Below are 25,086 nucleotides of genomic sequence, written 5' to 3' on the forward strand. Positions count from 1 at the left end.
ATAACTGATATTGATTATAAATAACATTTTAAGTTGATTAATAATACAAATAAAAATGTGAGTTTAAATCATAATATCAAATCTGTTTTAGAGCTATATGATACACATGTTTATACTTTTGAATCATTATATATTAGATCTACAATTCAACATTTCTCAAATATCAATATATTTTGAATCCCTTTATCCAAAATACAAATATGTTCAGATTTTCACAATTATAAGACTCTAATTGTTAGTTTATCTAATTAATTAATAAATGAATGAATGAATTATCAAGTTATTTTAACTGTGTCCCCAATCTTCTGATCTACTTAAAAGATATTCAACCAATAGTTTCTTGACAATGTTTTTGCTGAAAGTAAATTAAAATACAATATATATATATATATATATATATATATATATATATATATATTTCTAATTAAATATATATTTTTTAACAATTTATAAAGTACCAGAACAAACAAACATCACACGACTTAAGTTATACAATGAACATTTAAATAAGTAAAAATAAATTAATAAAGTAATTATGAACTGTCCCCTCTTTTCGCACACCTTCCTGTCCGTCCCCTTTAAACGGGGAGGTGCTCCGGTGCTCTCCCCCAGCCCGGGGCTTGCCGCTGCGCTCCGGGAGGGGAGATAGGGAGAGAGGGCTGGCTGAGAGCGGACGCGTCGGAAACCTCCCTGGAGGGGCCCCGTGTAATTCGATGCATGCTGTTAAAGCTTAGAGTATATTGTCTTCCCTTTGCTTATGAAGCCTCCACCCACCGGCCCACCCTACATTTAGCGGATCATGTGACTCGGGGTAAGTCATTTGCAAGTACAACAGTTCTCTGTGCGCTCCCATTCATTTCCTGAGAACTGCCTGAGCTGAGCAGCTGAGAGGCAGAAGGGGAGGGAGCTGTTCACTCACATACACTCACACACACATTGTCACACACACACACACACACACGCGCGTACATACACGCAGAGTGAGAGGAGAGAAGAGGAGAGGGAGAGGAGGAGAGGAGACAGAGAGGATTGTAGAAAAGGAAAACAGTCTCCACGGCTCCGCAGCTTCTGACAAGGTCTGTGCATTTTTTCGTCCTGTTCCTCTGCTGGCTGCTGCTGTGTGCTTCATTTGTCACGTTGCTGGGCTTTGTGCTTGTGTTCAGTGCGTGTCGTTCAGCTGTCATTTCCCTGTCACAGCAGATGACAGCTCAGATCACCTATGGCATTGTGTTTGGTGTCTGTCAGTGAGGGAAAACAAGAGACCCTGCATGGTGCTGACTGGACCTGAAACACTTATTCCCAATGTAAAATCATCAGCTGTCATAACAAAAGAGACAAAAAGTGATTGTACACTGAATGACCATGCACATTATCAGCTTCATGACTTCAGCTTCATGCAGTTGTCAAATGTATCACTTATTTACCTCTAAAAGAACTTGAGAACATATCAGCTGAGCGGTGTAGCAGCATTGTGGAGAAATACTGCCTGTCTTGGTATAAGTGTGAAAGTGAGACCAAAGCACCAAACTCTCTCTCAGCACTTCTCACTAGAAAAAAAAAGTTTGCTGCTTGTCAGAGTTTTGCGCATGTCTTTAGAGAGTTGTGCATGTGTGGGTGTGCATTTGTGTGAAGCATTGTGGTGTGTGTCTCTGTGTGTGTGAGTATGTGTGTGTGCGTGTGCGTGCGTGTGAGAGAGGGAGGCTTGTTTGCCTACTTGCCCACTGTAGCAGCTTAGAGACGGAGAAACGAGACTGTTAGCAACGGGTTAAACATTAGGAGGCTCGGGTAGCGGAGGAAGGACACTGGGGGGGAGGTGTGTGCGTGTGTGTGTGTGTGTGTGTGTGTGTGTGTGTGTGTGTGTGTGTGTGTGTGTGTGTGTGTGTGTGTGTGTGTGTGTGTGTGTGTGTGTGTGTGTGTGTGTGTGTGTGTGTGTGTGTGTGTGTGTGTGGGAGTGTTGCAGGGGTGGTGTCTTGGATGTCATCGGCAGCGCTCTCACTTCCAGGGTAATAGTCATTGGTATTGATGGGTGGCTGTCAGAGAGGCAGAGAGCCACCAGGTTGGGGAGAGTGGCCGGGGGCTGGCCCTTGGCTGTTATTTTCAATTACAGGGGACCAGGGCAGAGCTGACAGCAAAGGCATTTGTACATCCAACAAGGGGGAGGACGAGGGTGTGTGTGTGTGTGTGTGTGGAAGGGAGGGTGGGGGCCAGAGGGAGGAGGAGGGAGGGAGAAAGGTGGGAGTGGGATGAGACTCTGGCCTCTGCTCCTGGGTTTGATGTGGAAACTGAGCGCTGACCTCTGTGACTTTACCCCCGCGTTGCGGAGAGGCCCTGTCTTGCCTTTAACTGTGTGACAGCCGTAGGGTGTGTGTATGTGTGCATTTTAAGTGGGGGTCTCATCAACAACCAGAATAAGGCAAAAAGGAGGAGGGCTGGGTCATGTATGTGTGAGCAGACCCCCTGCAGCTCAGGGATGTTCAGCGAGTGAGATTAGTGCCCATTTAAACTCTCACTTAAATCCATTTACAAAAGAGGTCTTCCTCTGTGCATGAATAAGCAGGCTGATATTACCACACATGAGGTGAAGACGCTCTGTCAGTGAACAGCAAAGAAGAGTCATATTGGATCTTTGAAATTTGCAAATTAATATGAAATTGATGTCATGCTGCATTGTATTGTTTTGATAACAAGTTTTATCACGACATAAATCAATGCTGAAGAAAATACTTCACTGTTACTTTTGAAAGAATGAACAACGTGTGCGGTCGATGTGTCACAGTGGGCACTAGATAGTGTAACTGCCATAACCGGTGTTTAGCACACGTTCGAACACATCTTTAACACTGAATCTTCAAACTGAACTGACTAATGAATCTTCATTGTCACTTAACGATTCAGTGACTTTCAGCAGAGGAGCTCCTGTCACTGCTCACTGAGAGCGTTGTTTACATCAGTCATGGTAAAAAGTACATTATAATTATATTGAAAGACCACGAAAGCCACAGAAACTGTCTTTATGTGATAAATCACAAACGGTTTTCTTCTGAGTATTGAACTTAACGAGAAGAATTGGGAGGAACGGCCCCCTGATTCTGAACCGGAGTGGTGGTTTGCTACTGGACTTCTGTGCTAGTCATGGATCGGCCATAACAAACACCATGTTCGAACATAAGGATGCTCATAAGTGTACGTGGTACCAGAGCACCGTAGGCAGAAGGTCCATGATCGATTTTGTTATCGTATCATCGGACCATGTTTTGGACACTCGGGTGAAGAGAGGGGCGGAGTTGTCAACTGATCACCATCTGGTGGGGAGTTGGGTCGAGTGGCGGGGGAAGCCTCTGGACAGACCTGGTAAGCCCAAACGTGTAGTGCGGGTGAACTGGGAACGTCTGGAGGAGTCCCATGTCCAGGAGGCCTTCAACTCACACCTCCGGCGGAGCTTTTCAGGCATCCCTGTGGAGGCTGGGGACATTGAACCAGAGTGGGCGGTCTTCAAAGCCTCTATTGCCGAAGCTGCGGCAGGGAGCTGTGGTCTCAAGGTCTTAGGTGCCTCAAGGGCGGTAACCCTCGAACCTCGTGGTGGACACCGATGGTCAGGGAAGCCGTCCGACTGAAGAAGGAGGCCTTCCGGGATATGCTATCCCTGGGTACTCCTGACGCCGTTGCAAGGTATCGACAGGCCTGAAGGGCAGCAGCCTCAGCCGTGGCCGAGGCAAAGCAGCGGGTGTGGGAGAAGTTCGGAGAAGCCATGGAGAAGGACTTTCGGTCGGCACCAAAGTTGTTCTGGAAAACCGTCCGACACCTCAGGAGGGGGAAGCAGGGTACCATCCAAGCTGTGTACAGTAAGGATGGGGCGCTGTTGACCTCAACTGATAGTGTGTTAGGGCGGTGGAAAGAACACTTTGAGGAACTCCTGAATCCGACAACTCCGCACTCTATGTTAGAGGCGGGGCTGGAGTATGAAGGGGCATCAATTCCAATCTCACGGGGGGAAGTCACTGAGGTAGTTAAACAGCTCCACAGTGGCAAAGCCCCGGGGGTGGATGAGATCCGCCCAGAAATGCTGAAGGCTCTGGGTGTTGAGGGACTGTCATGGTTGACACGTCTCATCAACATTGCGTGGAAGTCGGAAACAGTACCGAAGGAGTGGCAGACCGGGGTGGTGGTTCCTCTCTTTAAAAAGGGGGATCAGAGGGTGTGTGCCAATTACAGAGGCATCACATTACTCAGCCTCCCCGGGAAAGTTTACTCTAAGGTGCTGGAAAGGAGGGTCCGGCCGATTGTCGAACCTCAGATTGAAGAGGAACAATGTGGTTTTCGTCCTGGTCGTGGAACGACGGACCAGCTTTTCACTCTCGCAAGGATCCTGGAGGGGGCCTGGGAGTACGCTCATCCGGTCTACATGTGCTTTGTGGATTTGGAGAAGGCGTATGACCGGGTTCCCAGGGAGATACTGTGGGAGGTGCTGCGGGAGTATGGGGTGAGGGGGTCTCTGCTCAGGGCCATCCAATCTCTGTACTCTCAAAGCGAGAGCTGTGTCCGGGTCCTCGGCAGCACGTCGGACCGATTTCCGGAGAGGGTTGGCCTCCGCCAGGGCTGCGCTTTGTCACCAATCCTGTTTGTGATATTCATGGACAGGATTTCGAGGCGTAGTCGTGAGGGAGGGGGTTTGCAGTTTGGTGGGCTAAGGATTGCACCACTGCTTTTTGCAGATGATGTGGTCCTAATGGCTTCATCGGTCTGTGACCTTCAGCACTCACTGGATCGGTTCGCGGCCGAGTGTGAAGCGGCTGGGATGAGGATCAGCACCTCCAAATCTGAGGCCATGGTTCTCAGCAGGAAACCAATGGATTGTCCACTCCAGGTAGTGAATGAAGCCTTACCCCAAGTGAAGGAGTTCAAGTATCTCGGGGTCTTGTTCTCAAGTGAGGGAACAATGGAGCGTGAGATGGGCCGGAGAATCAGAGCAGCGGGAGCGGTACTGCAGTCGCTTTACCGCACCGTTGTGACGAAAAGAGAGCTGAGCCAGAAGGCAAAGCTCTGTCTACCGGGCCATCTTCGTTCCTACCCTCACCTATGGTCATGAAGGATGGGTCATGACCGAAAGAACGAGATCGCGGATACAAGCGGCCGAAATGGGATTTCGCCGCAGGGTGGCTGGCATCTCCCTTAGGGATAAGGTGAGAAGTTCAGTCATCCGGGAGGGACTCGGAGTAGAACCGCTGCTCCTTCGCGTTGAAAGGAGCCAGTTGAGGTGGTTCGGGCACCTAGTGAGGATGCCACCTGGGCGCCTCCCTAGGGAGGTGTTCCAGGCACGTCCAGCTGGGAAGAGACAGAGGGGTAGACCTAGGACCAGGTGGAGGGATTATATCTCTCGCTGGCCTGGGAGCGCCTTGGAATCCCCCAGTCAGAGCTGGTTGATGTGGCCAGGGAAAGGAAAGTTTGGGGCTCTCTGCTGGAGCTGTTACCTCCGCGACCCTGACTGAAAAGCGGGAGAAGATGGATGGATGGATGGATGGTATTGAACTTAACATTTTTTTGTTTTGACTGTACTGCTGAAGAGAGTCTGAAATCACATTTCTGTGGTATGAACTGTTCACTTATTGATGATGTGTGTATGTTCATCTTGCTTAATAATAATGTGATTGGATGCTGAAAAAAAGGGAACAAAATACATTATCAGTGACTGTGAGTCTTTGAAGGATAACATTAAATAAGCAAAGTGCTTTGATACTCACACCTCCAGCTGACATCCCCTTACAGTATTTCAAAATACATTTTTAAACTGTCCTTTTAAAGTGTTTGGATTGACTACTTTTAATTTCACTATCTTACACTGTCCCCAAAATTAAACAACACAAGTAAGTGATTTGTCTATGTCCTCTTTGGTCTCTACGAAATCATAAATATGCTTTTTTTGATTTGACCTCCAGATTTGTCCTGACAAACTTAACCCAAAGCTTAACATTTGGTTTTGTTTTGGCACAAAAACCACTTGGTTAAAAATGACAACACATGTACGTGAACTTCTTAAAAACCTGATATGATTTTAATTTAAAAAGAATTGGGTTATCATTTTGAACAATATAATGTATTACCAAGTTGTTTTCCCCCATCGGCATCAAGCTACTATACTGTCTCTCTCATTCCATCAATGGCTCAACCCCCCTCCCCCGGCACGGTCCAAGGGCTTATGATAGAGATCAGTGCAGGTGGGGGTACTCAATTAAAAAGCCAATCACCGACAGATAGACTACATCCGTCCATCAACACTACTCTGCCCAGCCCATCTAATTGCACTGCAGGATTCCCCCACTAAAGGCATCATCTGCCTGCTACACATCACAACACACAAATTGGGCGCGCGTTGACAGATTGAATCTTTCAGGCAGAAGTGCTGTGCTCTAGTATGTGCAATCTAACAACATACAGGCTCACTGTCTTATTCAGGGGGATGTGAAATTCCCTGTATTACCCCTAATCAACCGGGTTAACTGCTGCCATATTGACGGACTGCTGGATCATTGATCCAGGTGGGTGTTATGGAGTGTATCGTCATTGATTGCAGATAGACCGCAGTGCACTGGATTCATTTGGGTCTCTGACTGTAAGCCGAAGCCAAAGAGGAGTGAGTTGGGTTTTATAGGTTGCTCAAGGTGCATTGTGGGATATCCTGTGGCCTCTGGTCAGGGAGGTGGTGTCTCGTCAAACACGGACTTTCAGTCACAGGAGACCAAAATACCGGCAAAGACCCTGCAACACATGCACAATGACACACACATTTGAATACTCTTACAATAGACTAGCATGTCAAGGGCATGCGTAGACAATGTGTGAGACAGACGGCTCCCAAATAGAAGGGTGACTTTGTGTATCTATAGATCTACCTGAGCAAAAGTCGTGAGGACAAGAAGGTTATAGATCGAGAGGGTTAAACAGCTTAACATTTTTGCAGTTATTTAGCTGGTAATCTATTCTGTTTGCGTTTGTAGTTATGTTGAAATGCTTGTGCGTGAAATAAGACAAATATTAATAGGCGATGGCTGTGAGCTGAACTCCCCAAGGGTGTTATTTCACCATGTCAGAAGATGACAAAATGTTCTCTCCCTTTGCGATTTCTCATGTGGATTCAACCTTTGACCCCAGTGTCCACCCCACGTTTGTTTACCAAAATTGAGTTAAGGGTGTACATGGAGTGCTAGAGGATGTGTGTTTTGTGACTGTGCAAGAGGGAGAGGGAGAGAGAGAGAAAGAAGAAGAGTACGGAAAGTATTGTGCAACTGCCAGTGACTCTGAAGTTGATCGCCTAAGTAGTGAACAGAGACAGAATGAAGGACAATACTAAAATGTGTGATTACTGCACGTCAAACATTACGGTGAGTATTTTACATTTTGCTGCGTTGCTCTGGGGAATTATTTTAAGAGCCTATTATTGTTTTAACCTCTCTAGAGCACCCAAGCTTATCTTTTCAAAGAAATAAAAGTTGCCAACAAACTGAGGAAGAATTTAAGGTGATGTTGCCTGACAAGCGCAGTGATCCACGTTTTTTCTTTTTTCCTGTAATGACACTATCTCTAGGGTAGCACACTCAGTGCTTACTGGAAATGAGTCATCTAGTCTAGCATTCCCCCCCGACTCAGATTTTAAGGTTGCTCGACATGTTTCCATGGCTTGGATGGAAAGGCATGTCAATGGAAGGCCTGTCTATCTGTGTTGATGTTTCCCCTGTTGGACAAGTGTGTATTTTACTTTAGCCAAATATGGTTGGTGAACAGGGGAAAGGAGAAAAGGAAGGGAGCCAAGGAGAGATGGAAGAGCATTCATAGTCAGCACTTTGCGTTTTGGACCCTTTTTTAGCTGGTTTTTAAGAGTTTCCCGTTACAGAACCTTTGGAAAGCTGCTTCTCTTAATCCTCGATGCAGATGGTTTCAGCAGACCTGCGTTCGGAAGCTGCAGGGATCACTCTGAACTTTGTTTTCAGTTGTACTGTAGGTCAAGGAAATTATGCAAACAACATGTGGAATCGATTTGGGGTGCCTGTGGCATTCCACAGGCTCGTTGGCTTTAACTCAAACAAATGTAGGTTCAAGCTCTGGACCATAACTCCTCTTAATTAGCGGCTTCAACCAGGTATCAGCACGGCATACCATCAGTTGAAAAATAGAGGAAAAATGATCGAAGCGAGGGCGTGAGTAGATGAGTAATAGAGGTAAACACAGCTGCTGGCTTTTATTGAGTAGTGTTGGAGAGCTGAAATGGGTCAAACCAAGGGGAAAAACTCGGTGAGCGAATATAACTGTGCGCACATTTGAAGTAAAAAGAGTCAGTGTGTTGGAATGTTTTGGTTGGTCCGTTATTGTCTGTTTCCATTTGGCATACATTAGGGTGGATTTGGCTGTGTCAGCACAAAAGGAGGTTAGATTGGGTAGGCGTTGTGATGCTGCATCAAGGGGACACTGCAAGACTATTAAAGTGAAATGCATGCGTGCTTCTGTTTGAGTGTATCGCTGCATGCAAAGCTTTGTACGATTCACAAGGGATGGCAAGTGAGAGAAAAAGGGCACATGGAGCGAAGCAAAAAAAAGAGTGTGTGTTTAAGTGCCTCAGATGGTATTATTCCATGCGACTTGTAGTAGATACTGTAGATGAGTCAGTGTGTTGGTGCCTCTGCATGCGCACATTGTACAGTTATTGTAAAACATCTAGGTCGATCTTTGAGAGTGCATGTGAGTGCACATGTGCGGTGATGCATTCAGCAGACAAGCTATTGTGAGCAGTATGTACACAGTGCATATGTTGGGGGAAGGGGGTTCGATCACACACACACATTCGGACATGCATGTTGTAACACAAGCACCCACACACATACAGTATCATAGCCTAAGGGGATTAAAGGCAGTAGCATACTCAAAGAAACCCCCCATTAGGGCAGGAGTGTACTGCCATCCCTTGGGGACGTGAGGAAAAAAGAGAGAGTGTGTGGGTGGTTGGTGGTCATAGTGGTACCGGGAAGGATGCAGGTCATTGTGAGGATGCTAATCTAATGCATCCCACTTCTGTTAGGGTAAGAGATGCGCCTCACTCGGACCCTCTGCTCCAGTACACAGAAAGCAGCTCTAACCGTTGCCTTATTGCAGAAATGACTGGGTGTCATGGTTAAGTTGCTCACACCTTTACATTATGGGGTATTATTCTCAACATACACTGAAAAAATGTAACTTTAATTAAGTATATTATGTGAACAGATTTCACATACCTGTATTCGGTTTGTTGGAAGCAATAATATAAGGTTGACCCCAATGTTTTATTAATAAATGTATGTGAAATGAGTTGACATAATACATTGGATTAAAGTCAACGTTTCCATTTATTCACTTTATACTGTCGGCAGAATTTTGTATTTTTCCATTTTGTATTATTTTCTTAAAATGCAGCTATTAAAGCATCTAGAAGAAAGTATTTTCTGGTTTTCAAGTATTTGCTGGGAATATCAAACAGGACTGAACCAATGCACCTCTGTCAGTTTGAGATGATTATTAAGCTCTGCAGTGTGTGGTGACCTCAACCTAGGACCTGTGCACTGAGAGTAAATAAGAGACAAGGATAGAGTCACTGAGTGCAGTCTTTATTGATTTCTCCTCTCTGTATCTCCCTCTCTCCCATGCGCACATGCAGGATAGCCCTAGTGTGTGAATTTCCCTATGATCATGCAAAAAATATTGCAGTATATGTTCCTGAGGTGCTGCGCCAATTACACACGTTCGTCCTCGGCTCCACCTCCCCCTCCTTTGGTACAAGTGAGGTTTTTGTGTCAGTGGCTATTTTAGATGCACAGCCACTGACCCTACTGCATTTACTAAGCTGTGTGTGTGTGACCGTGTGTCTGTGCATGTGAAGGGTGTTCTAGAGAGGTCACCCGTTTGTGTTGAAACTAGAAGAGCTCACAGTGTATTGGCTAAAGAGCCACCTAAAGAGGAGCTGTTTTGTGGTTTTCGATTTGTGGTTTCTTTAGCGCCCAACTCAATCCAGCCCTCTCACATCGTATTTAACTTATTCTTTCTCATGATGACATCAAAATCATTTTCAGTTGGACATAAACTGTCTCGAATGGTGTCACAAATTGCTTTGACTTGTAAGTCGAAGCTCACTAGGGTAATGCCACCTCACTTTAGAGCTGTCACAGTCACAGCTTGTTTAGCTGTTTCTCTGCTGTATTTGCGGCACATGATGCAAGAGGATGTCAGACTCTTCTGTTTACGTCTCTCTGGAGTGCTGTGGAGGAGTGTGTGTATTTCTGTGTGTTTTTGGGGTGTGCACGCTGTAGGTGTGTGTGGGTGTCTGCTTGTGTTGAATGGGCATCTATATATTTTTTCTTCCTGAGCAGAGCTGCAATATGGAGAGACAGAGTTGTGTGTGTATGAGTCTATCTCTCAACCTAAGATAAATATGGTTCATTGTGGTTACAGGCAGGGGTCACAAGGTGTGTGTCTATGTGTGTGTATCTGAGAGTGTGGTAACCAGATTGTAGAACAGAGCGAGGACTCAGGAAGTCAGCATTACAAGAAATGCATTTGACACACCGACGGAGACACAGACAGGCCAGACAGTGACTGAATCTTCTTTTTATGCTTTGAGTGTTTCCTTTCAGCATAAGTAGCTTCTTCATTTACAGTTTCACAAGACCTTAGAAGGGACGGACGGAGGTGGTATTGGCGTAGGTGGGGAGCTTTTAAAAAAAAAAAAAAACCATCAAAGATTTCCCCTTTAACCTGTAAAAAAAAAGATTACTTTTACAGAAATTCAAGCGGTTGACTTTCCTAACACTAACATTTTAGAGACGTTTAGGGAGACACTAGAAACACATCTGGCTAGCGTATTATCACTGGCATTAATACGTTCGGTTTGATATGAGAGTGTGTGAGAATGTGTGTAATGTTCAATATGTTTGAGCACCTTTTATCACACTGTGTAAACAAAACTGAAACATTTTCCTACAAATTACTTTCATCTATACTTATTTGTGTGTGTGTGTGTGTGTCTGTGCATGTGCGTGTGTGTCAGTTGACTTGAGCTGCATCCGGCGACCTCATCCCCCTCATCCCGACAGGATTACTGACACAGGATCCCCCTGCCCCTGGCAGAAATAGCAAGGACCCAAGGGCAATCCGGCAGAATATGGGAACTTCCGTGGGTGTGCAAATGTGTCTTGTTTGTGTGTGTGTGTTTCCTCTGTGTTTTTACATGGGTATCTGCTCTTTGGCTAATCCAATAACATGAGTTCACTGCTCTTTATCACACAATTTACTTCATATTATACTGTATACTGTAAATGAAGGAACATTTTTGTTTGAGATGTGTACAGGAACTTACATAATGAGGTCATTGTGCAGGGATTAAAAGTTTTGGCACTCGTTGCTGAGCCCTTTTTCTACATATAGTTTAAAACCCCCTGAACCCAGGCTTATCTGCGTTGCACAAGTTTATAATAAATTGTTTCCCACTATAACGTTGGTGATTTACCACCATAAAAGCTATGGTAAAGTGGAGGTTGTTTACACAGTGGCAGTTTTTTGTGCACATTTTAAAAACAAATTCCAAAGCTCGGTCTTCTACAATGGAGGTTGAATTGTAGTCTGATGTACGGATCTATACTCACCTTTAGCCTATATTATTTTGTTGCTAGTGATGGCCTCTTAAAATAAAATCATCCTCTTTTATGTGAATATCCAGCCGCCAAGTTTTGTGACATCAAAATGGAACCATTAGATGTGTTTTTGAATTTCAGTCTGCATGTGTGAGTGCAGTAGGAGCCCAGTTATTCATGTACGTCACATCAAATTCAACAACATGGTGAAGCCAGGATAGCTTCAGACAGATAGAGAATGACATTCAGTTTGAATTGATGGGACCTGATAAGCTCCCAAAGTTTGGCCAAATGTCCTGGATATGAAAGCATCCTATGCAGGTGTATTCTGTCTAATAATAATAATAACTGTGCTCATGGAGAACGCAGTGTTTTGCCTCTGTGGAACTGATTTATTCCCAGAGGAAAAGGGCAGGGTGTTTCGAGGTAAAGTGCATCAGTTGAGTGCATCTCTAAGGGATTTTTAACCCTAAAGGGAACTTTTCTCCTCTTTTTTTCTAAGGGTAACTGTGGTTTGATGCCATTGTGCTAGTAGGGGGGGTTAGAGAAGTCCATGCCTCTATGAGCAGCGAGGTAGCAGCACTCTGCTCTCTTGAGCCCCGTTCAAAAATATCCCAGAAGCATCCAAAAGACTTCGCTCGCTGCTCCTGCCAAGGAAAATACGGCTTATGAAATGGAAATTCTGAGACCATTCACGGAGTGCCAGGAATTATTAGAGAGAAAAAAAAGACTATGTCCATCTCAGTACATCCAGGAGTGAAGTCTGAGGGGAAACACACATCCCCACCTTACACAGACATTACAAACAGCATCATAACTGTTTACCTGGTATGCACGTTTCAGAAAAGTCTTACCGGGAAACTCCAGCACTACATAAAGGTCAGGTAACTCATCATATGAGCTTTCTGCCCGCAAAAACTTGTTTGATGTGTTTTCTGTGGCTGTGGAGGGAGTTTTGTCAAGTCTGAGAAAAGAAGACCTAATGATGTCAGCAAAGGTTAAAGACTCAATCAATACACAACTATATCTAACTTTGTAGAATTTCAAAACTTCCAAATTTCTGTAAATTTAAGGAAATATAATCACACTCCAACGTAGGGAATATTGGAACTTACCTCAAGGTTTTGTCTGAAAAGAGAGATAAATCACAAAGTAGGAGGTGGCCACACAAAACGCATACATAATGGTGTTGATGATGATGGTGATGATGATGATGATTTTAACCTCCTAATGTTTAAATGGACAATCCAAATGGCAGCCAAGTTAGCTCACTTTAAGTTTATTCGTCCTTCCTCGACTACAAATAGCCACTGCCTTAATTATACAGTATCAATAAATCAATTACGAAAGGATTTTAGTTTATTCAGGAAACGGGTCAGAAAAAGTTGGCAATTTATTCCTTCTGCCGTCATTACAATTAAACGCTGTTTTTTTAAAGGCAGATTTCACCAGCACAATATTATTTTTACAGTGAAACAGATGTCTAAAACACACACTCTGGTATGACTTACTGTAAAAAGTAGTTAATGCCTTTTGGCATTATATGGCAGCACTGACCTCTATGGGTTGAAGGTTCAAGTCTTGAGTAGTTGACCACTTGCAGTTATTAGCCGCTGTTATTTGCCTGCGTGCGGTTACTGTTTAAGCAATAACTCTGCAGGGAGCTATTTGAATGAGCTCTCAAGAACAGAATGAGGCCAACAAGATGAGGTCATGAACACACACACACACACACACACACACACACACACACACACACACACACACACACACACACACACACACACACACACACACACACACACACACACACATAGCTTAACATGAAGCAGATTGAGGTTGAGATCGAAAATCAGCTGTGATTCAGCTGTGGCTCTATTGTGTCTACACAGCAAACAAGATACATGTTTCTTTTCTAGACCTTTATTGTCCAGGGTCTACAAAGTGTCTCTCAGCCGATTCTGTGTTTTGAAAGTGATTTCTTAGCATGTTGTCAAGGTGGTTGGCTTTCACTACTTTCCTAAAAGTTGCTTTAGAGTGAGTTAAAAGAGAGGAAGGGGAGGAGTGTGTTCTTTAGTTAGCAGTTGTAGGCTGGTTATCAGGCCAATGTGTCACATCGAAGTGTCCAGGGGCACAGAAGAGGGAAGTGAGCCGCAGCAAAGAGGCCAGCGGCACAAAATACCGGCCAAACACAGGAAATGCTCATCTCACATCTCAAAGGCTCTATCCTTGCATTTGTACTCACTGCACTAGTACTTCATTTGTTTATGATTTTCACCATTTTTAAATGTACTTCCTTGCAGTTTCCTTCTATACCTTCCCTTTTTTTAGTTACTCTTCTTTTTGCTAGAGAACCGGGTGGGAGGGGGTCTGTTGGCATTCTTGCACCGTGTGCTTTGCGCTCGACCGGGCCTTGGCTTGGGTCCATATCCCCTCTCTACCCTCTCTCGCTTCTCTGCCTCCCGCCCCTCCTCCTCCCCACTAAACACCCTTCCCCCCCTCCTCAACCTCTTCAACTCCCCTTAGTTGTTTCCCTAACCGCTGCTCCTGCCAGCAACTATGTGCTCTTCAAGAGCCCCCACCCTCACGCACTTCTCTTGCTATCACCTTCCCTAACACCTCCTCATGTTTCTCCCATAATTCATTGCCCCCTTCACTTCCCCTCTTCCTTTTCCATCCTTCTTCCATCCCAGCCCGTGGCAGCAGGTCCAGCCTCTGTGACACAGATGCACCCAGTTGCTCAGGGCGCTCGACATGGGAACAAAGCATTGGAGGGGCCCGTCTGTTACAGTGTGTGTCAGGGTGTGTGTCAGGGTGTGTGTGTGTTTGTGTGTGTTTGTGTGTGTGTGTGTGTCTGTGTGTGTCTGTGTGTGCGCATAAGAGAGAGAGATGAGACAGAAAGTTGCGATGGTACACAGCCAGATACTAAATCTGGTTTTATGAGTTTGTTCAAGCTTAACTTTCGCTTTACATACATGTCTTTATTACCGTGTTATGCAGGATCTTTATTGGCAGTCGCTGAGATAAAGTTAAACGTGCTCCCACTGTTTGGTATGTTTTACATGTTTTCCTTTGAGATATTTTGGGTTAATGTGGCGCATGTGTTTGGACATCTTAACATGTGTGTGTCAGCATGGATGATGTCACTTGTGTATGAGGTCAACATTTGTTTGAGAGAGCTTTGCCACGTCAATTGATCCAGCTAGTCTGTTCAGGTTGGGTTTGCCCAGGCTTTATCCTTCTTCTCTAGATAGTTGCTACCGCCTCCATCAGCACAGCACAGATACCCATCGGGGAACTTTGAGATTGTGGACCTCGAGGTCATAGATGTGGCTATGTGGTGGGAGTTTCAGTTCATACTTTCAAATGCATTTGCAGACACACAATAGGCACAAACAGAAAAGCGGAAAGAGCAGCAGACACTGACATTTGTATATTTCAAACATTTTTCCTGTTAGAACAAGCCTCGATTGTCACCTGCTCCCTTTACCTTTATTTTTTTTCATTATAGGGATTTTGGTGGGGATGGAAGGGCAGGCAGGAGAGAGAAATTAGATGCTTCAACACTCCACTGCCCTCCTCTCTCCATCCAACTCCCCCACACACCTGGGATGGCCATTTCATTTCAGAGTGCAGCAAATGGAAAGGTGATCTTAATCTACCCTGTTTCCCTCTAACCCCCTCCCTCTCTCCATCTCCCACACACAGAGGCTCCTACCGCTGATGGACAGCACACTGCTGGTTGCCTAAGCCTGCCGCCAGCAGACCAAATTTATTGACAGAGATTACACTTTGGTTTATTACCTTGAACAAATTCTCTTCATTTCAAACTTAATCTTTGTCCATATCGTTATCTTTTTGATTGGAGACCATGAAATACTAACTGGCAGACATGTTCCTTTCATGGCAACTAAGCAGTTGACACATGACTTTGGTTGAAGTGTTTCGACATGACCTGTTCGACATGCTGAGCCCCTCTGTTGGCTCATTACTCAGTGTTAGGTCTCTCTCACTGCTGTTAGCTCTTTGGTCATTACAGTCACAAGCACATGTATGCAATGGCCATTGATTTCCAATGAATGGCTTTCTGCAGGCCAGTTCATTAAGAAGGTGATCACACACCACTAGATTAACTGGACACCTTGGGAAAGGTTGTTGCTTTCAGAAATGTGCGATTAATAATGTGCCATGCTGTGCGAAGTTGAAAGGTGTTATGATTAGAATTGTTGCGGGGGTGTGCGCATTAAGTAGAAAGAACAAATTAGTTTGAATGACGTACACTTTTTTTGAAGCTCAAGAAGAACGTTTTGAAAATGTAAAATTCATCCTGTGAGAAAAATATAGTAAAACTGAAAACTCCTTTTAGCAAAAACATCTATTTTTTTCAGAAAGGGAGAATTTTTCTCTGCCTGAATGATGGTCATCTTGAGGAAAACAAACCTCACTTTCTGCCTCCTCTCATTTCTTCTCCTCACCACATGGCTTGAGGCTGGACTGGAGCTGCAGCTCCACCCGCCCCAGCCGTTACTATGGCAACACTATCTGGGCCTACCAAGACCTGAAGCCGAAGGACATCCTGGACAACAATACAATAGCAGCACAGCCAGGGTACCTGAGGGACTTAGACCGGAGAGGAGAGATCTGGGGGGTTGCAGATTGAGAGAGTAAATCCTCCCTCTTTCTCTACCTCCCTCGCACACAAACACAGGTTCAGCCTTCTGCTTGAGAATCGGGGTAGTGGAAAAAATATGTGATTTAAAATTATTTTTTGGCGCAGTTATTATTAAGATCACAAAGAAAAAACGATTTCTCCATCTTGTGTGGATTGAAAAATCATGATAATTCACCAGGCCTCTCGGATACTCAGGCGGTTCGTATAGTTTGATGGAAAAAGAGTCATTTGTGATTGGGTACGTTTTTTGCTCCGCACAAGAATGGTCATGGTGACTGTGGTGCTGCTGGTTTTCCAGGATCGGGCCACACATCCTGCTGCTGGTGCCAGCAGTGCAGAGTAATAGAGATGTTTAGAGACTATTTGCCTTACTTGCATTCCTCCATGTACTGCTGCTAAAATAATACCAGAAAAGGTTACCTCAGGTCGGCCCCGACTGAGGGATACGGAGCATGCATTGTTGTCATTGGCTCCATCCGAGTATCCCTCTTAAAGCCACAGCACGGAGCTGAGGAGACGGGCACTGCTGCCTATTTTGCAGAGGCACAGTGCTCAGAGGCAGCAGAGGGAAGGATGGATGTATAGATGTACCGAGAAGTGTATTTTGTGTGTGTTTGCATGTGTGTAAAAGGCATTTTATTTTAATAATAATACATCTATCAAGAATTACATCATCTTTGAGGTTTCAAACATGTCAAAATTGTATTTTAAAGTAGAAATTATTGTTTTTTATATCATTGGTTAAGGAGTGCATGCTGTGTGGCTGTGCTGTTGCCATTGCACTATAACTAGCAAATATTTGTAATCCACTGAAGTGTTAAGAGGATTTTAGTCAGCATTATAAATAGACAGCATTATAAAGTGTTATTGGTCCTGCTGCAGCCCACTAGGCAATTGAATTTTTTTTGTTATGGAGAAGACTGAATCATGCTGTGCATTGACTAAGTTTACACAGTTGGTGAGCATGTTTTTCCCATCAGCTTCTGATGGTTTTTGAAATATGAATTGTGTCTATTTAAAATGTGTTTCTCTCTCCGTGGGTGCAGGCACAACATCATAGATGTCCATGTGTGAATAACTGAGTGTGGGACCTGCTTAGTCATGCTAAAACACCCGTCTCACACCTCCTCTGTTTCCTTTTGCAGGCAGCCTAAGAAACAGGATGTTAATGCTTGACGGAATGCCTGCAGTGCGAGTCAAATCTGAGCCCCTGGACTCGGAACAAGGGGTAAGAGAGCAGTTGTTTTCCAGACAATTCCCTTCTCTTTTTTTTCCTGCTTTCCTTTCCGTCTTTCCTCCTCCTGGCAATGGGTTCATAATTACTCCCAGGCCTAAGTGAGTGAGAGAGTGAGTGTGGGGGCTAAAAGGAGTGGTCGGAGACCATGGTAGTAAGCAGGAAGAGGAGAAGAACCAGAGGAGGAGGAGAGCCACAGCTGGAGCAGGAATGCATTGTGGGGGGGTTTCGGGGAGGTGACTGGGGCCAGCAGGGAGTCCGTGCTGGCTGGGGGTGATTGCACAGATGTAGCCACTGCTCCGGGGAGGAGGGTCACATGGGAAAATCTAAATCTTATCCATCGCTGTGTGTTCCTGCTCCTAACGTCTCTCAATTTCCCTTCATCCTCCCATACCCTTCCTTCTCACAAACACACATGATTAATGTTTCTTACTCACATACACAAATATACACAGACAAATGAAACAAAATACTCTTTCTCTGCAAACACTTATCAAAGCTCTTTTCTACACTATCTCATCCACGCCTCTACTCTGTAACATTTTCACCTCTGTGTAGTTTCTATCTCTTAATGTGTATTTATCACAGGGGAGAATTCAAGTTTCACCACAACAAATCTGTGCGATGTGAATATGATTCAGAAATGTTAAGTTTTTGGATTCATTTTCTTAAATATTCACAATTTTATCACATTTTCTTGTCCAATGTTCAAATGGACTGTGCTAATTGACCATGTTAGCAATAATGGATTTACCTCATGCAAGGTTTCCAGGGCCCACATACAGTACCAGTGCTCTCTCGTCCAACATACCTAGAAATAAAGTGGTCTTGTTATGGAGAAACTGTTGCTAGGTTACAACAGGGCTTTGTGTTGCTGCCACAGCTGTGTGTGCAGTATGTGCAGGCCACTTCATATTTGTAATCATGATGAATTAGTGTTGTGATATTATTGATTTCCATTCAAAGCATATCAATAATTTCCTGCCTGCCTAATATATCACCAAGAGCATTCGGTGGCAGAGGAGCATCATTTTTTTTTGTTCTTCCGTTGAGACAAAACGGAGAGCATAAGCAGGTGATGGATGAGGAAAATACCAGCTGCTGATAGCCCATCAGGTTTCCTCACTTGAGAATTGTTTGGCTGTGTAGGTGCTTTGTATTGATAAGAATCAGATCTGTCTCTCCATGTCTGAGGGTTTGACAAGAGGCAGCAGGTGGTCACATTCTGGGTTTCTGTTCTCAGCTGTGGCTCAGGGGTTTGAGAGCCATGCTCCCGAAATGCTACCTATTACCTGGGGTTTGAAGTCATTCTCCATACGTGCAGTGATGTCAGTCACAGACAGGATGTGAGCACTGCAGCCCACACAGCTTTGAAGTGCACCGAGATCCAATCTTCCCCTAACAGACTTTGCTTCCCTTCACTCCAGTCTTACAGACAGACAGTTTAGGCTGCTGTAGAAATGTGGTCTTCATTTGGGTGGCGGGGGGCCAAGGGCTTGCTGGAAATGGTCTGCCTTGTTAGACAATTCGCCAGCAAGGGGCTGGAAAATCTGTCCCGCTAACCAGTATCCCCTAATAAAGACAATGGCATGAGGACAGAGGCAGGCAGGCGGGTCGAGCATATCTTTATGTGTGTGTCAGCGTGTGTGAGTATGTGTAGGTTTGAGAGCATGCATGCGTTTGTATCTTTGAAAATGAGAGCAGGGGGCGGCTGCAGTTTTCCATTTGGGCTGGTTGAGATGAATCTGAGAACCGAGCTCCAAAATTCAAATTTCTGTTTTTTTTTTTTCAAGTTCTCCTTTTTACACGGGAGCCACACAGGATTTGCAAAGTTTAACAGGTTGTCATAGACTACTCCATCAAACAGAAAGGCTACAATGAAAGTGAGCCTAACACTTTTGAATGATGATATAGCACATACCTTTATATATGAATGAAAAGTTAATTCAGTCCTCTTGAGTGCATTGCCACTTATTCTTGGTTTGGTATTAGGGCTGTCTTTTTCTAAGAAATAATTCAAACTAATATGAAATTGTTCAAATTCATTTGAGCAGCTCCTTTGTTGCTCAAAATAAGCTACAATAGAGAATTGATGTTTCAATGTGTCTCCACTGCTTCATTTGAGTGACAAGCTAACATTACAGTAAAGAAGTTGCATTTTCAGGAGCAAACAGCCTTACTCCTAGTCTTACTCCTAGTAATGCTACCAGATGGTGGCTAAAATGTCAAATAAAATAGATTGGCTATTGGAATAACGGCTACATTTAGCTTATTTTAGCTGACTCAATATTATTGTAGATAGAACGTTAGCTAGCTTAGATGTGCTACATACTGTATAATCAAATCAAATCACCCCCCGCCCCCTGCCTGAAATACATCGATTGGACTCCTTTTGATTTCTTCTGTAGCATAATGACATCGCTATGAAACAGTTGAGCTTCTATTGACACCATTAGCGCTCCAACACATTGTAGGAGATAGACTAAGGGGCGGGACAGCTCTAAGTGGTTGACCAATCACAACAGTGCTGGCCAGCTAACCAATCAGAGCAGACTGGGCTCTGGTTTCAGACAGAGGGTGAAAAGAGGTGCTGCAACACAGGCAGTATGAGAAACATAAAGTCCTTTTTGAACATAAGAGCATGAAAACATGTCACAGTAGGGGTACAAAATTAAAATATGAACCTGAAAATAAGAATACTATGTCTTCTTTAATCTTAAGTAACACTGCATCACACGGTTGATGTCTGATACTCATTTCCTCTCAATCAAGTACTTGCTAATGTTAACAACTGGAAGACACTGTTGGGTAATTTTGAAATGTGTTTTTGCACCTCTTAGCTTACAGTCTGTTATTTGTATTGGAATGTTTGCAGCATTACAATAGTATGCCTCACATGACATTTGTGGTTGCCTTATTACCAGCAGTGACAGCAAGTAGGTATTGTTCAACTTGTCCTGAGACACCTTCTGTAGCAGGAAGTTCCACAGAAGCAGTTTCAGTGATTTCTCTGTCGATGGACAGATTTTTTCACCACTACAGCATTAAAACCATGCAACATGCTGTCACAAATCTTTAAACAGAATAGCTTCAAACATGGCACTTGTGATTGGCACAAATATATTCTTTTCAGTTGTCCTGTTATAGGGAGAACTGGCAATACTGGAGAAATGCATAGCCAACTACACACTCTAAGAGCACTTAGTAAGAAAGACAAGATTTCTACACTGAGATCAGCCTCAATGGATGTAATGACTTCAAAGCCTTGAGGCAGTTTAGCTCCAGGCGGTCCATGACACTCACATTCTATACAGAACATGCAAACACAGAGAGACCCGTGCTAAAGCAGCTGGGTGATAGCCCGAGGGTTTGTCAAGAAATGCTACATGCGGAGTTGATGCAAGTGACGCATAGCCATATTTGACATGACAAACATGCATATTATTTTTAATTAAGTGATATCTCTTTTTAAATATTTCTCAAGGTAAAGCTGTGGAACAGTAAACTATAGATAGATAGCAAGACTGCAGATTTAGAGGTAGCAATACAAATCTAATGAGCAATTATATAGCCCAAGGGAGGGATTTTCTGGTCATAAGTGAATAGACTAAACCATTTATTTACTGTTATATTTTATGTTAATGAACCATTGATCAGAGGATTTTGTATAGTGTCACTGACTCTGTTAAAAAAAAAAACAAGTCAACTGTGACCTAAATATGTTGCTTTGAATCCTTGAGGGTATTCCAATTGTGAGAATAAAAATGAGAGCAGTTAATTCTTTCTATGAAAACTCCATGTCACCATGGTTCTCCACCCATCAGACTCATAACCTAACAATCAGCCCAGGGATATATTAGCATTTTGTGTAGCCAAAGCAAGTCCAAACAAAAGAAGTAGAGTAAAAAGTAGAGCTTTCATCAGCTGATTTGCGTCAGCTGATTCATTCATGCTTTACCATTGGTGACTCATTCATTATCTGCCCAGCTACCATCCAGCTATTCAAATCCAAGTTTTCTAGGTGTAAAGGTAAAGCCATTTGTAGCTGCATAGTCCTTCTGTTGTGACACATCTTTCAGTGATGTTGAGTTTGCTGTCTCATAATTATCTATGTATTTATTTGATTGAAGATGGTTAGTTCTCCCAGCAGAATCCTCATTGGATCTTTTCAGAGCTCCCTCAAAACGACCAAATATGACAGCCTATGAATGTCTCCGAGAATTGTCTCCGACTGATTCTGTACTAGAAGAAATGTCCACAATGGACACACAAACATCTGCTCCAATTTTCACACTGGAGTTAATGAGCTTTCCTTCAGTTGTGATTCTTATGACGGTTTACATTCTCATGATTTGTAAAACAAATTGCTTTGCGGGTGGTATTATGTAGTACTGTGAACTCTCACCTTGACATGGCTGACCCTGAGCTGAACTTTAAATATCCAGATGTCATCTGAGGGCATATTTCATGGGGTAGGGTTTGTTTTCCAACTGAGGAGGAGTTACAAAGGAAGAAGCACTTTTTATTCATGGGGTCGAAACATTTCCTGTAGGCCAAAAAACGAGTATAGAAGTCTGGAGTAAAAATAGCAGGCTACTACATAAAAGAACACGCTCACACACACCACACAGAGAGGTTCATACTGTAATTCACCACAGATCCACTCTCAGCCAGCATTACATAAGCGGAAAGAAATGTGAGTCTCAAAAAACAAAAGTGTGGATGAAATCCGTGGAACATTTTTCATATCTTCTACAGCTATGTGGTTTCAAGTTTTTCCCTTTAGTTTAATGAGCTTTTCCTGTATGATTAGTAAAAAATCCTGGATGTACTCGCTCCCTGATGGCCTAAGCTGTGACTCAGCCTCTTAAAAGCTCCACTGTGAGGATCGACACCACACTCTCTCGCACCCCTCCCAAATCGAACATAGTGAGTCTAGATCTGCAACAGCACATCTTACATGGTTCATTTTGACAACAACAATTATGAAAGAGGATCCATTCTATGGGAGTTTGGAAAAACAAAACTAGTAGCATGTGTTGTGTTTCTACTGTTTATGTTTTTCATTATCTTTTCTAAGTAAACAGGTTTCTCAAACTTGTGCAGACAGATGGGGTGGTTGTGTTTCAGTCTGCTTGGTGTTAGGTGAAAGATGTGCTGAGGGATACACTGAGCCACCAGCGTTGGCCTTAGGAGGCCCATCAGTGAGAGACAGAGAGAGACGGTCAGGAAATTGAGCCCATATGATGTTTTTCCACTGTCACAAAGGAGATTTAGGAGAGATATAAGGGGTGCCAAGAGAGCTGCTTTTTCAGTGGGAGTGATGGAAAACAGGAGAAAGAGATGGAGAGGGAGGGTGAGAGATAGAGAAACCCACGCCAAGAGAAAAGGAAGACAGAAAGTAGACGATGAGCGGAGGCGAGTGTGAGAGACACTATCTACTCCTCCTGCGTTTCATCTGTGAATGACATCATGCTAACCAAGAAGGAGTTGAATGCTTGAATGAACATAAGGATATTAATTGCTCTTTTCTCAATAAAAGTCACTTCACATACCTTTCTAACATATCCCTATCAATACGTGTACAAACATAATCATCATTCAAGTGAATTCATTAACATATCACTTTCTGGCCTGACGTATTAAAAAGAGAATTCTTCCAACAGTAGTAATATGAAAAGTGATGCCATGAATTCATTAATTGTAGACAGCTAATGTTACTTATTTATTTATACCCTGTTGTGTGTGGCAGTGTAGTGCACTTTTAAGGTATTAAAATGACAAAAATGAATGATCGGGGAAAAGTCTAACATTAACATTTCTTTTACTCCCTCAGTCACCTAAAGTTCGCTCTTACTCTGCGATGGACGGCGTCCCCTTCTTCCTCAGCAGAGTTAAACCCGAACCTCCAGAGGACCTGCTCGCTCACGACCTGCACTTCCACACACAGACTGAGCCTGTCGACCTGTCAATCAACAAACCCCGCCCCTCCTCTCTATCCAACACCCCTACCACCACCTCATCATCTTCCCCCCTCAGATACGCTTTCTCCCCGTCTTCTTTATCGTCGTCATCCTCCTCCTCCTCCTCGCCATCAGTGATCACCTCAGCCTCGTCGGTGCTCACGCCGGGCCCTCTGGTTGCCCCCGGGAGTGGGGTGAGAGGTCAGCCGTATTTGCACATCCTGCACTCTGTGCCGCCGCCTCCATCCAGCCCTCTGAGCCTGCAGGGAGCAGGGAAGCTAGCCAGCCATGTTCACCGCATCCCTGTTGTGGTGCAGTCACTGCCCCTCATGTACACCACTGCCGTTCGATCGCCCTCCAGCCTAAACAACGCCATCATGCTACCTCTGCTGGACGAGGTGAAAAGACAGGGCAAAGGTGAGATCATGAATTTTCATCACACACAGTTAGAAACACAATCATTTCCATCAACTTTTCAGCACTGATAGTCGAACAGTGTGAAGGAAATTACGATGCTTTGTGAATCAGACTGCATGCTTTGTGCCTTCTGATTATATTGATTTCAATTACAACTTAACCTGTCTGACCTATCTCCAAGTTGTATAGACAGTTCCTTCAGTTAGTGAGGAACTTTAATTAGAAGACAAGAATAAAATCACCTATATGAAAACTGTTGATTATTTTCACTTATCAGTTTCCAACCATCACAATACACTTCAATTATTTTTTTTGCTCAACTAAAAGCCTCCACAAATTAATTAAACACCCTCAGTATATGAATATTTGGAAACCTTTTTACAAATGGAATACAAAATGATCCATATCTGATCACATTGGGATGCCTTAACAAAAACAAGGGAGACAAAGGCAGCTAATGCCGGCATTAAGTGATGAGGAATTAAATACCTATGCTTTTGGTCTTGATATATCCCAATGACAAGCTGTTTATGCTGGTATATTGTTGGTATATATGCTGTTTATCTGGTCCAGATGTCCTCCTGTCTTATGTCCAATAACTTGTAGACATGACTGTGTGAAAGAAGAGTGCGTTTGCTTGATTTTAGAAGTGTTTCCTTCTTAAAGTGGAGATGAGGTTAACAGGTTGAAAGGCTTTCCCATCTTTAACCAACATATTTAGCTTGGCTGCCTTTAAAAGCCTCTGGTTCAGGGCCACACCAGTTGTTTACTTTCTTTCTATCAAGAAGCAAACATCCGGGACAGTTTCAGTATTAGTCGTCGCTGGCCTGGCTAGAATGTGTTATTGGTTTTCTCTCGGGGTGTGGTGTTACTGCCAACCACTAAGCGTGAGCCTACAGAAGGTGTTTCTGTCCAACTCTGAGCCGTACACAGGCCAACTGTTGGTTGTAAAAAGAGGTTGCTTCTTGACACTCCCCGCAGGATGGACGGACAAACTTAGAAACTCACACCGGTGCATGTGCTGTACACGTACAAGCAAACATGTGTAATTAGAGCATGTAGTCAGAAAGACACTTGTCGGATGGGTGTGGTGGTCCCCTTAGAGATGGGCGTTTTACTGTATGTCGGCTCACAGGGAGAAAAGAGGAAAGAAGA

The 25,086-nt window shown here is 43.9% G+C and overlaps 1 protein-coding gene across 3 annotated transcripts in view; it reads left to right on the forward strand.

Moving 5' to 3' along the window:
* Positions 1–664: 664 nt before the first annotated feature.
* klf12b (Kruppel like factor 12b) overlaps positions 665–25,086 on the forward strand; it is a 33,792-nt gene continuing 9,370 nt past the window's right edge. The window contains exons 1-3 of one of the 3 annotated variants that reach the window (XM_063887052.1): positions 665–811; positions 17,463–17,545; positions 23,388–23,931. In XM_063887052.1, the coding sequence (XP_063743122.1) occupies positions 718–811; positions 17,463–17,545; positions 23,388–23,931 (721 nt within the window). In that variant the 5' untranslated portion in view covers positions 665–717. Of the gene's footprint in view, positions 812–860; positions 1,077–7,179; positions 7,377–17,462; positions 17,546–23,387; positions 23,932–25,086 lie in introns of those variants that run through there. The other 2 variants (XM_063887053.1, XM_063887054.1) reach the window with 2 other exon arrangements.

The sequence above is a fragment of the Eleginops maclovinus genome, chromosome 7 (assembly GCF_036324505.1).
Source record: "Eleginops maclovinus isolate JMC-PN-2008 ecotype Puerto Natales chromosome 7, JC_Emac_rtc_rv5, whole genome shotgun sequence".
NCBI classification, from domain to species: Eukaryota; Metazoa; Chordata; class Actinopteri; order Perciformes; family Eleginopidae; genus Eleginops; species Eleginops maclovinus.